The sequence below is a fragment of the Ovis canadensis genome, chromosome 23 (genome assembly GCF_042477335.2).
Source record: "Ovis canadensis isolate MfBH-ARS-UI-01 breed Bighorn chromosome 23, ARS-UI_OviCan_v2, whole genome shotgun sequence".
NCBI lineage: Eukaryota > Metazoa > Chordata > Mammalia > Artiodactyla > Bovidae > Ovis > Ovis canadensis.
The window spans coordinates 17,029,235-17,042,500 of record NC_091267.1 but is presented as its reverse complement, the minus strand read 5'-3'; the positions used below and the strand labels follow the sequence as shown (position 1 = coordinate 17,042,500).

The following is a 13,266-nucleotide window of genomic DNA, read 5'->3' as shown; positions in this document are numbered from 1 at the left end:
GCTTTTCAGATTTTATCACAGTCAATAAACCGCAGTGGTAATTTCATTCCCATTTGACATATTTACATGGAAACATTTGATTGGAGGAATTAGTAACCCTGAAAGCCTTGATAGATATGTTTTAATGATCTGTGACCTCTGCAGTCCCTCATCTGTTTATTGTTGCAACAGGCGAGAAGTCATTCCTGTGTGACCTCTGTGGCTTTGCGGGCGGGACCCGGCACGCCCTCACCAAGCATCGCCGGCAGCACACAGGTCAGTGTGGCCGCCCCTCCCCACCACCGGCCCGCGGGCCTAGCGTTCGTTCCGGGCCCTCCATGACCTGTGTTCCCGATTTTTGTAAATCTGTATACTTGAGGGTCTACTGAAAATTCTGCTTGAATAGGATTTTAATTCATCTGCCTTTATATATCTATGAAGTAGGCCTACTGCGTGTTTGGGGGATCAGGTGTCCTCTGTCAATTCAGGTTAAACAGGAGGGAAAAGTGTCTGAGGATACCCCAGAGGCTTCTCTGTGGTCAGGACCCTGCCTTGGGTGCTCTGTGAGGCCGGGGCATCCGTCTTCCTCTCACGCTTGCCTCCTCTCAGTCAGTCTCTCCTGTGTTCCTGCCCACCCTACCTCTTAGGTGCTTTTCACCTGCTCACCTAGAGCCCTGCCTTCAACTACCTGACCTTGTAGCCAGCAGTCCCTCTGCCAGGTGGAACAAGCACATGTGGTTGTAGGACTGTCTTTTTTCAGATTTTTTTGTGATTAAGAATGGAAGGCAGTGAAGAGGCAACTTAAATAGATAAAGGACATTGAAGAGAATCATTTTTTTCCCCTCCATGATCATTTGCAGTGATTCAACAAAATAAACTAAATACTTTTGGTTAAGAACACATAAGGATGAAGAGTTTTAAACATTATTAAAGTTGATTACCTACCAGTATGCTGTAATACATCTTACAAGTAACTTCTGAATTATATGTGCCTGGGACAGTGCTGGGTTTTGGTGATGTCCCTCATAACTATTAGTCAAACCACTTTTTACTCTCACAAGTGTTCTAGTTTAGATGATAAATCATATAGTAATAGAATTTCTAACAGCATTAGATTTTTACTGGGTACTGTGAGAATGGTGGAGTTTGGTAGTTATACTCAAAATGGCATAAAATTAGGATACATGAAATACGTAGTTTATGGTGCATTTTGATTCTTGATATGTTATATGTAACAGTTAACTACAGGCACTTTAATGCCCATTATGTTATGTATAAGATCAATGAAAATTAATGCTAGCCATTCCTTTTAGATAGTAAGTTTATATGTTTCAAATTTCTATATGGGGTAAGGGAAATTATTGAGTTGAAAAATGTCCAATGTTAACGTAATGTTGAAAACTCAGCCTTTGTAAACAGAAAATTCTGTTTTAAGTTTACAGTAGTGGGGTATGATCACGTTTTTTTGAACCCAGTGATTTAGAGATTCAGTGTAAGAGATGGCGGAAGAGCCCAATAGATGGCAATCACCCTTGGCTACTATTTGGGAGAAGTTGAGAATGTTTATGGTAGAATGTGTTCATGTGGGGTTTTCTGATTCTTAATGTTTTGAATTTTTTGATGCCTGAGCTGTTGCCGTGCTAATGGTCTCGGCCTGGCATGGCCCTGGGGGTCGTGGACCCCCTGTGTGCCCGTTACCAGCATGGCGGCACCGCCTCTTCCCCCGCAGGGGGGCTGGTGAGGCTGTGATCACAGGCGTTTACAGGTGATCGATCATGAACCTGCATCGAGCAGGCACAACTTTATATTTTATGTCAGGTCCAGAGGCTCCTTATTACTTTGCTATTAACTTTATACCATATAGGACAATGTCTCGCAGACAGAGGCATCTGTCTTTTTGGCATTTATCTGCCTCTGTGGCACAAATCAAACATGATTCTTTAATACCAAAGTCAGTTCTTAAGACTCTTTGCTTCAGCCAGACAGCTTACTACAACTCAGTCTAGGCCCTCAGCTTTTATGCTGGATTTATAATATGTAAGCAACACACAACACTTTTTTCTTTTTTCCAAGGCCAGATTTGCTGGGTTCATTGGAAATCTGTGGTTTTCTGATGTGGTCCTCCTTGACATGGTTTACCTTTTTGCCACAGAGTATCCACCCAAATTACAATCAGCTTGTAAAGGGGTAGGCATCAAAAGCGTTCCCAATGGTGTAAATAACTCCCACTGCAATACAGGCTGTCCAGGGGGCCGACACAAAACATCTTCCATTCTGAGATTTACTTTTATCACCTGTCAGAGCCCCTTGATTCAAGGGCACAGGAGAAGATCCTCACGTGTAGTTGAAGAGTCTTGGCCGGCTTAATAACCACCAGCCTGCCCAAAGGAATGCAGAGCGAACTTCCAGGGGAAGGGCTGGCCTGTCTGACAGATGGGTGGCACAAACGGGCACTGCTGTCCATCCGCAGCCGCTCTGGTGCCGCTGTCCTTTTACTCTCTGCCCCCAGAGCCTCAGATGCAGACTGTTCCTTGGTGGTTATTGTGCCCAGGATTTCTGCTTGTCCAAGAAAGGAGGAAAAGTAACACTATCTAAACTACCATGAACTCTTAGGTTAGGGAACCAGGCGGAAAGGAAGTTACACCAGCAGGACATGTTCAGGGAGCCCTGTGGACTCACAGATAGCATCACTCAAGTAGTTAATATCTCACAGGTTTATTGATCCTTCTGGCTTTAGAATGACAGACAATTCAGAGGGACAGTTCCCGGTGCACCAAACCAGTTTGGTGAGTCCATCAGAAACTTTTCGTTAATCAGTGCACCTGTCTCATTTCATGCAGTTCACAGATATTACCAAATGGAAATTCTTATTTAAAATTTGTATGCTTTTCTTTCAAATTTTACAATCTGGAAATTGAGTTTAATTTGCTTACTTATTTAGCTGTATATTGAGACTAACAAACTTCTATATTTCTGAAGTATATTTTCTTGAAGAAATTACCTGAAATTTCCAGAAGAAATGATTATTTCTGGATTAAAAAAAAAGATACTGATGGGCATATTCCAATAATAGTATTGAACATGTAATAGAATCAGTGAGTTACAGATTAACTGTTATGTGTAGATTGAATAAACTGTAGTCTGTGTAAATGGACACAGAGTTCTTCTCCTGTCAAGAGCCCAGACATACTGAAGTCTTCCTTTCTTTAGTGGCTGAAGCTTGGTATTTTATGTAGTTTATTTTGAGATCATTATATTTTTTCTCTGTCAGCTTATAGATTATTTAAGGTTTCTAATACATAGTTTAATCTGTTGTGTTGTCAAGTTAAACAAAGAGACAGTTTATAGTTTTTTGCATACAATATCAGTTTCCTACGAACTTCAGATTATTTCAGCTAAGAAAGTCATCTACTTTTGCTTCATTAACTGTGCAAAAGTTTGACTGTGTGGATCTCAACAAATTGTGGAAAATTCTTAAAGAGATGGGAATACCAAACCACCTTACCTATCGCCTGAGAAATCTGTATGCAGGTTAAGAAGCAACTGTTAGAACTGGAAATGGAACAAGGGAGTGTTTCAAAGTTGTGAAGGGACTATGACAAGGCTATACATTGTCACTCTGCTTATTTAACTTATATGCAGAATACATCATGCAAAATGCTGGGCTGGAAAAATCACAAGCTGGAATCAAGATTGCCAGGAGAAATATCCATAACCTCAGATATGCAGATGACATTACCCTAATGGTAAAAAGCAAAGAGAAACTGAAGAGCCTCTTGATAAGGATGAAAGAGGAAAGTGAAAAAGTTGGCTTAAAATTCAGCTTTCAAAAAACTAGGATCATGGCATCTCGTCTCATCACTTCATGGCAAATAGATGGGGAAACAGTGACAGATTTTATTTTCTTGTGCTCCAAAATCACTGCAGACAGTGACTGCAGCCTTGAAGTTAAAAATTGTTTGCTCGTTAGGAAGAAAGCTATGACAGACCTAGAAGTGTAATGTTAATCGCTCAATTGTGTCTGACTGTTTGTGACCCCATGGACTGTGGCCCACCAGGCTCTTCTGTCCTTGGAGAACCAGGCAAGATTGCTGCTGTGGGTTGCCATTTCCTTCTCCACAGGATTTCAACTGAGGGATCAAACCTGGGTCTCCTGCCTTGCAGGCAGATTCTTTACGTCTGAGCCACCAGAGAAACCCAGTAACGATGAAAGCACTGGTTATTGGCCACCCTGCCAAGTATCTGACCTGTGTCTTAACTACTTGTATCCTCACTATTGTCTCTGTGTTTGGTGTCTTATCCTCCTGGTCTTGCTCAGGGGTTACCAGGTAGGGAGTGAAATATGAAGAAGCCTGAATTGGGATTGAAGTCTTTTTGTCTCTTTTAACTACTGCCCTGGGCTGCAGTGACAGACAAAACACTGTCAGATGAAATGTGTATGCATCATTAAATATTCTTATCTTCCAACAACACAAGAGAAGACTCTACACATGGACATCACCAGGTGGTCAACACCGAAATCAGATTGATTATATTCTCTGCAACAAAAGATGGAGAAGCTCTATACAGTCAACAAAAACAAGACCAGGAGCTGACTGTGGCTCAGATCATGAACTCCTTATTACCAAATTCAGACTTAAATTGAAGAAAGTAGGGAAAACCGCTAGACCATTCAGGTATGACCTAAATCAAATCCCTTATGATTATACAGTGGAAGTGAGAAATAGATTTAAGGGCCTAGATCTGATAGAGTGCCTGATGAACTATGGAATGAGGCTCCTGACATTGTACAGGAGATAGGGATCAAGACCATACCCATGGAAAATAAATGCAAAAAAGCAAAATGGCTGTCTGGGGAAGCCTTACAAATGGCTGCGAAAAGAAGAGAAGTGAAAAGCCAAAGAGAAAAGGAAAGATACAAGCATCTGAATGCAGAGTTCCAAAGAATAGCAAGAAGAGATAAGAAAGCCTTCTTCAGTGATCAGTGCAAAGAACTAGAGGAAAACAACAGAATGGGAAAGACTAGAGATCTCTTCAAGAAAATCAGAGATATCAAGGGAACATTTCATGTAAAGGTGGGCTCGATAAAGGATAGAAATGGTGTGGACGAAACAGAGGCAGAAGATATTAAGAAGAGATGGCAAGAATACACAGAAGAACGGTACAAAAAGGATCTTCACAACCCGGATAATCACAATGGTGTGATCACTCATCTAGAACCAGACATCTTGGAATGTGAAGTCAAGTGGGCCTTAGAAAGCATCACTACGAACAAAGCTAGTGGAGGTGATGGAATTCCAGTAGAGCTATTCCAAATCCTGAAGGATGATGCTGTGAAAGTGCTGCACTCAATATGCCAGCAAATTTGGAAAACTCAACAGTGGCCACAGGACTGGAAAAGCCGTTTTCATTCCAATCCCAAAGAAAGGCAATGCCAAAGAATGCTCAAACTACCGCACAATTGCACTCATCTCACACTCTAGTAAAGTAATGCTCAAAATTCTCCAAGCTAGGCTTCAGCAATACATGAACCGTGAACTTCCTGATGTTCAAGCTGGTTTTAGAAAAGGCAGAGGAACCAGAGATCAGATTGCCAACATCCGCTGGATCATGGGAAAAGCAAGAGAGTTCCAGAAAAACATCTACTTCTCCTTTATTGACTATGCCAAAGCCTTTGACTGTGTGGATCACAATAAACTGTGGAAAATTCTGAAAGAGATGGGAATACCAGACCACCTAACCTGCCTCTTGAGAAATCTGTATGCAGGTCAGGAAGTAACAGTTAGAACTGGACATGGAACAACAAACTGGTTCCAAATAGGAAAAGGAGTATGTCAAGGCTATATATTGTCACCCTGCTTATTTAACTTCTATGCAGAGTACATCATGAGAAACGCTGGACTGGAAGAAACACAAGCTGGAATCAAGATTGCCGGGAGAAATATCAATAACCTTAGATATGCAGATGACACCACCCGTATGGCAGAAAGTGAAGAGGAACTCAAAAGCCTCTTGATGAAAGTAAAAGTGGAGAGTGAAAAAGTTGGCTTAAAGCTCAACATTCAGAAAACGAAGATATGGCATCTGGTCCCATTACTTCATGGCAAATAGATGGGGAAGCAGTGTCAGACTTTATTTTTCGGGGCTCCAAAATCACTGCAGATGGTGACTGCAGCCATGAAATTAAAAGACGCTTACTCCTTGGAAGAAAAGTTATGACCAACCTAGATAGCATATTCAAAAGCAGAGACATTACTTTGCCAACAAAGGTCCGTCTAGTCAAGGCTATGGTTTTTCCAGTGGTCATGTATGGATGTGAGAGTTGGACTGTGAAGAAGGCTGAGCGCCGAAGGACTGATGCTTTTGAACTGTGGTGTTGGAGAAGACTCTTGAGAGTCCCTTGGACTGCAAGGAGATCCAACCAGTCCATTCTGAAGGAGATCAGCCCTGAGATTTCTTTGGAAGGAATGATGCTAAAGCTAAAACTCCAGTGCTTTGGCCACTCATGCGAAGAGTTGACTTATTGGAAAATACTTTCATGCTGCGAGGGATTGGGGGCAGGAGGAGAAGGGGACGACCGAGGATGAGATGGCTGGATGGCATCACTGACTCGATGGACGTGAGTCTGAGTGAACTCCGAGAGTTGCTGATGGACAGGGAGGCCTGGCGTGCTGCAGTTCATGGGGTCGCAAATATTCGGACACGACTGAGCAACTGAACTGAACTGAACTAAACTGATGAGCAGGACCATACAAACAGGAGAATGTAGGATGTATTTCTAAACACTCTGATTTTCAAGCAGACGTAGAGCTGTTGGCTGGCTGAATAGATGCAGAGCAATTGTAAACCAAGCTCTTTGATCGCTTATTTTCTATATGCTAGTATGCTTATAAAACTATTAATGAAAACTTGAGAAGTAAGTGGAGTATTGAACATTTGTAAAATTAATCCATCCTATGTGTAAAGTTTCTTAGGAATAACGTCAATTGACAAGAGCATTTGTGAACATCACAACTGTGATTTTGGGGAAGAGATGGTGAGTTTCCTCTAGTTTGTATGTAATGTGAGCTTCACACATCTTTTAAGCTTCCCAGCAGTCATACAGGGAAAAATAATAGGGGAAATTATATTCTATAAATAAATAATCCAACCAAATATATGCAAATCATTATCACTTCAACATGAAGTCAATATAATGTTCTTACCTATTTTATCTCCCCCCATGCGACTACCCCCCTGCCCAGGAGTTTGAAATTTTGTGTATATTTTTCGCTTCTAGGACATCTCAAGGCAGAGGCCAGTTTTTTGTCTTTAAATTCATTATCTCTGTTTAAGTTATGATAAACTTCGCATATTGAAAAGTAGATTTTCTTTCCCAAGCTGTTCCAGACTTAAAACATTTTTTTAAACAAGTAAATTCAGTATCAGTTTTTAAGTTTAAATTTACACTAATGAAAATGAAATCACCCCATCTCAGGTACTCACCAGCCAGTGTAGCTAGTGAAATTATAAAAACTGATCAGACCTGACTTCTTTGAGTTTGTGTGTGTGGAGAAAATCGTATCAATCAGAGAGGCATGAGTCCTGAGCAGGCCTTTGAACCACCCCAGGGCTGAACTGTGTCTGCAGATGAAGCTGGTGTATCTAAAGGCTTCTGTGGCCGCTCAGTGGTAGAGAATCCACCTGCCAATGCAGGAGACCCAGGAGACAAGGGTTCGATCCCTGGGTTGATCCCCTGGAGGAGGAAATGGAAGCCCACTCCAGTATTCTTGTCTGGGAAATCCCATGGACAGAGGAACCTGGAGGGCTGCAGTCCATGAGGTCCCAGAAGAGTCAGACACGACTAAATGACTTAGCACACACACACTGGTGTGTCTGTACAAGGAAGGTGAAGTTTATGGTGCTGTTAAATACTATGTCAAATGTTTCTTTGAGGCCTCTTTACCTTTTACTCAACTTAGTGAATTATAATTTCTCTTAGCTTCTAAAAGTTTTTAAACTGGTGTCAATTTGTAGCTTGGTTTTGTTTTTTTCTTATTTAATTTCAAGATTTTAGTTAAGTTTTATACTATATATTCAAAGTATATTTTTGTTACATATTTTTCTGTGGTTTTAAGCTCACTGAAACTTTTGTAATAGGTCTAATTTAACATAGTGTGTTAAAGGAGTCCAAATTTCAGTGTGAAACCAGATATTTATATTTTTATGTGGATGAGTACTTTGCTTTATGTTTCTGTTTGTGTAAGTTATGTTTGAATACATGATCAATATCTTGCTTCTGTTCTAATAGAGAAATAAAAATTAATGGTTCTCACTCTACAAATAAATGTTCAAAAATCCTACATATGTGTGATCTTAAAATTTCATGGAAAAAATGTCTTTTCAATTGTTAATAACAGATTAAGCTCTTCATTTCCAATTTTTGTAGTTGGAATGTATAATCCTTCTTGATTTATTACAGGAGAAAAACCTTTCAAATGTGACGAGTGTAACTTTGCTTCCACGACCCAGTCTCACCTGACACGGCACAAGCGGGTACACACAGGAGAGAAACCCTACAGATGCCCCTGGTGCGATTACAGGTAATGACTCACTGTGAAGCAGGCGTAATCAAGTGTGTCATCATGGTGGGTGAGAATCCTATAAATTCGCCATCAATGAATTGTTGGGATTTTTTTTTTTTTTTTTTTTGGTGAGCGTGAATTACAATGATTTAAACATGATTCACATATTAGGTTGGGAGTTTATTATACCACCTAATTTTGGTGACTCTTTTTCAAAATGTAAAATTCTCTTTACATATTTTGTAATCTTACATTTTGGTTTTCTAATTCATTGGTACACCTGACATTCAAGTGATTTCCTTTCTTTGCTCAAAGTAAGGAACCATCCAATTAATCAATTATTCAATACCCATGGCATCTCGGCTACTGTGAGTGAGGCACTCATTTACACAGTGAAGATAATGTAAGAGATGTTTTCTGCCGTTAAGGATATTGTAGCATAATGGGCATCTTGTAATGTTTTGTAAATACTTGTAGAGTTTGGTGTCACTTAAAAAGGCCAGGGGAGTGCATAGAGAAGGAGCAAGCTCAGTCCTGTTGGAGTAGAGAGTCTTTCAGCCACGGCTTAGAAGATGTAGAACTTTAAGACACATGCGTGTTCTACACCGATGCTGGCGGTTCAGCACAGTGTGGCGTTCCCATGCTGACAGCGTGTTGGTGACGAGTGCTCCATCCACTTGCGGAGGCCCCAGTGGCTGTCATCTGCCAGGTTGCAGAGTGACTTCACAGAGGCTGCAGGGCACAGGCGTGCAGAGGCAGGAGTGCAGGGTGACCCTTTTACTCTGTGACAAGTTCCGTGCAGCCAGGGCGTGGGGGATAGTGCAGTGGGCATGGGGGTTGCGACTGGATCACGCTATGCAGGGAGCCCGTGAGCGTGCTTGGAGCTCACTGTGGCCTGTGAGACACCACGGGGTGTGCACTCAGTCAAGGGCCATCTTCCTAGGGCCTCCATCAGCCAAACGTGGGGCTGAAGGTCTCATGGACCCACTGTGCATGGAGAAATGGAAGTACTGGGGGCAGTTCTTCAGTGCAGCCTGCCCTATGACGTATTGGGATCTCCACCTTAACCTGCAGACTTTGTAAAAACGTAGATTTTTGTTATTCCTGCACATGTAGCCTGTGCATTCAGTAAATGTATTGCCACAATCCCTATTATTAGCCTCATTATTGCATTAAGTTTTCTGTCGAAGGTCATCTAATAGTACAGAGATATTACAGATATATTTCATTCATCAATTATTCATTCCTTCAGCTTTTTGTCAGTTCTGTTTTTTGCCTAACACTAAACTGGTAGTATCTTTGAAATTTGGTAAACTGGTGATCCAAATAGAGATAGGCATAGAAAATTTAAAACTCTGATAATATGAATTCTTTAAAAAGCACACTGTATTAAATGCTATTTTATTTTATTAAAGAGGTTATGTTGTAGTTGCCTTTCCTATAAAATATGGAAGCAATTACAAATTTATATAAAGTTTCCCTTAATTATAACTCTTGTTCAGTCTCTAAGTTGTGTCCCACTCTTTGCAACCCTGTGGCCTGCAGCATGCCCGGCTTTCCTGTCCTTCACTATCTCCCAGAGTTTGTCAAACTCATGTCCATTGAGTTGGTGATTATCAGTTTTAGCTGTTAGGATTTTATTCTTTCAGTCTGCACTTTATGCCTAAATTTTGAATCTTTTTTTTTTTTTCTTTAGTTGTTTCTTTCATGATCAATTTTAATTTTCACACTTAAATTGTATAACCACCTTATTTCATTTATCCTGTATAACTGTGGTTTCAAACAACAGTTTTTAAGTTGCAGAACTGTTACTTTAGACACGATCTTATACAGACCCCATATATAAAATAGATAAAAGTGGTATCTGCCCGTTACAGATTTCAGAGCTGCACTCTGCAGTAGTCACTTACTACAGCACTGACAAATATCATAGAAGCCTCTTGATAAGCAGAAAGTTCTCCAGTGGGAGAGGTTACTGCGCACAGTTGCTGTTGCATTAGCCTCCGTGTCCCGTTTATGACTTTGGAGAGAGCACTCAGCAGGGCTGCGTAGTCAGGAACTTGGGCTCCGTGAGGCTCAGGGCTCACTAAGGTCGTTCAGCCTCTTACTCGTTTCTGAAAGACATGTGGTTTGAGTACCAGTTTACAGAAGCGCTGCTGACGTATGGTAGGAACAGACTGAGGTCACTTGTCCAGAGCCCTTGTTTTCATTCTTATCTCCGGTTGGGACTTCAGGTGGCTGTAGGCTTTACTTGACCTGACCATTTCAAGATACTGTTCAGTGAGGTAATGCAAGAGTTTCAGTGCCCTGAAGGTTGTTAGTGTGTTCAAATTTATTTATAGTACTTGCCATGATGGAGGTTTTTTTTTTTTCTACAGTTTTTCAAGTTAAAAAAAGTTAATCATTAGGTAATGGCTGAACTACCTTAAACTTTCAAAAGACCTGGTCTGAAAACTGCACTTTCCTTCATTATAATTTTAATATTTGCATGGCCTCAATTTAGATTGATAACAATAACTTTTATTAAATTTTTAGACAGTCATACAGTTTTCAGGTTTTTGCTCCAAAAGTACTTCAACCTATATCTTTGTGCACAGTATACGATTTTTTTGGAGGAAATTTGTAGAAATATGCTTTCAGGCTGTTGGTACCCAGATGGGGGTGTGAATTTTGTTTGCTGGTTAGTACTGTGTTTTGGTTGGGTCTCTGTATGCAGAAACATATTTCTAAGTATGTTAGGCTTTCTTGGTGTGAAATCATATACTTTTGCCAAGGCTGAGGCTGTACTACTTGTCCCCCTACTTGAATTACCTCCTTGAGACAGCATCACTTCCACTGAGCAGTGCGTTTGCGCTAACTGGATCCCATCCTTTCCATACCTCTTTGAGCTCGGCGAGAAGAGGAGCTGGTGTATTCTAAGACTGTTGTTACTGTCCTGTGAATTAATACTCAGGACATTTATGCCTAGTGATCACTCTCAAATTTCCTTTGAAATGCTGTAAGTCCTTGATAAAATGGTGATTTTGTCCTCATTTAAACCTTTTAAATTGAATGTTATTGAAAGTAAATGGTTTCAACAGTTTCTGTTCTTATGACAGTTTTATCTTCTGTGTGTACATGGTTAGATTTACTTTCACTAAATAGACAAAGCCCAGCTAACTTGACCAGGAGTGAAAAAAAACTTCCAAATATGTGAATACTCTTAAAGTTAGGAACTGTGAATGAAATGTAGGCTTTTCAGCAAATCTTTTTGTTTTCTAACTGATGAAAATAAGATTTCTAAATGAGCATATGGTTAACTTCATGAAGACTGTTTTAACTACACAGCATAGGAAGAACAAACTGCTTACCAGGTCTACCTCACAACAACAAAGAAAGTATCTTCTTTCACAAGGTAAATAAATTGGAGTATGTGTGATTTCTATAGAATAAAAATATGTATAAGATGATCACATATTTCCCGAGAAGATATGGTCATATTTGTCTTATCACTGCCTTTTCATAATATTTTGTTGCTTAAATATTTAAATACTTTTTTATGTTTAGATTTTTTTCTGCTTAGTATAAATAGATAAAAGTTATTCCTGTAGAGTATTTCTATCATTGTCATTATTAGTGCTTATTTGCAGGTAAGTTGCCATCATTAGAAATGAAAGTATTATTTAAATTTCATTAGAAAATATATTTTTTCATTTTACAAATTGAACATTAGTATAGAAATACTAGTAGTTATAATTATTCATGAAAAATGTGAATATAGATTTGTTTACAAGAGAATTTTATAATTGGTCTTTTGAACCTGGGGCTATTTTTCAAGTTTGCATTATTAATTTAGGCAATGACATCTCATTCTGTTTAGATATAAACATGTACCCTTTTCCTAAGCTTTTACTGTCTGAAATATCCAAAATTCTAATTCATTACAGATCAGTATATTCCATCATTGCTTCAAAACTTTTAAACCATTAATTAGTATTCATTAATATTTTGAAGTGTAAATTTAGACTCATAGCATTGTTCTGCCATATTATTTATACAGGAAATTCTTTAGATTTTTTTCTACATTAACTTGGAAACAATCTAAAATTTTTCTATATTTTTGTTTTTTGTTATATATTAACTGTCACTTCTATATTAATGAGAGAAATAGAAAAAACTCTAATATGTTATACTAAGTACCCTTTCTAATAATGTAAGTCCTTATTTCCCCATGGAGTTTATTAATATTGAGCTATACTCTGTTTCACTGATGATGCTGGCTTCACATGAGATTAGATGACTTGCACTGTGTTGGCCATAATTGGACTTTTTTTTACATGAAACTCACCTTCTCATTGGCTTCCATAGTTTAAGATTTATGGAGAAAATACAGTAAATGCATATTAACCATAAATGTATAAACCACGATCAGTCGTAAAATATAACAAAATACTATCTGTGGTATTAAAAATATCAAGAATAGTCTTATATTATACTTTGAATATCATTTAGTAAATTAAAGAAAACCAAGTTGAGGCCAGACTCCACCAGTTTGATCATTTACTTACTGCTGCTGCTAAGTTGCTTCAGTCGTGTCCGACTCTGTGCGACCCCATAGATGGCAGGCCATCAGGCCCCACCATTCCTGGGATTCTCGAGGCAAGAACACTGGAGTGCGTTGCCATTTCCTTCTCCAATGCATGAAAGTGAAAAGTCGAAGTGAAGTCGATCAGTCGTGTCCGAC

At 39.5% G+C, this 13,266-nt stretch overlaps 1 protein-coding gene across 2 annotated transcripts in view; it reads left to right on the top strand.

The window, feature by feature from the left end:
• Positions 1-13,266, top strand: part of ZNF407 (zinc finger protein 407) — a 385,838-nt gene that overhangs the window by 229,956 nt on the left and 142,616 nt on the right. For both annotated transcript variants that reach the window (XM_069568807.1, XM_069568808.1), the window contains 2 exons: positions 172-255; positions 8,441-8,561. In XM_069568807.1, the coding sequence (XP_069424908.1) occupies positions 172-255; positions 8,441-8,561 (205 nt within the window). The remainder of the gene's footprint in view (positions 1-171; positions 256-8,440; positions 8,562-13,266) is intronic.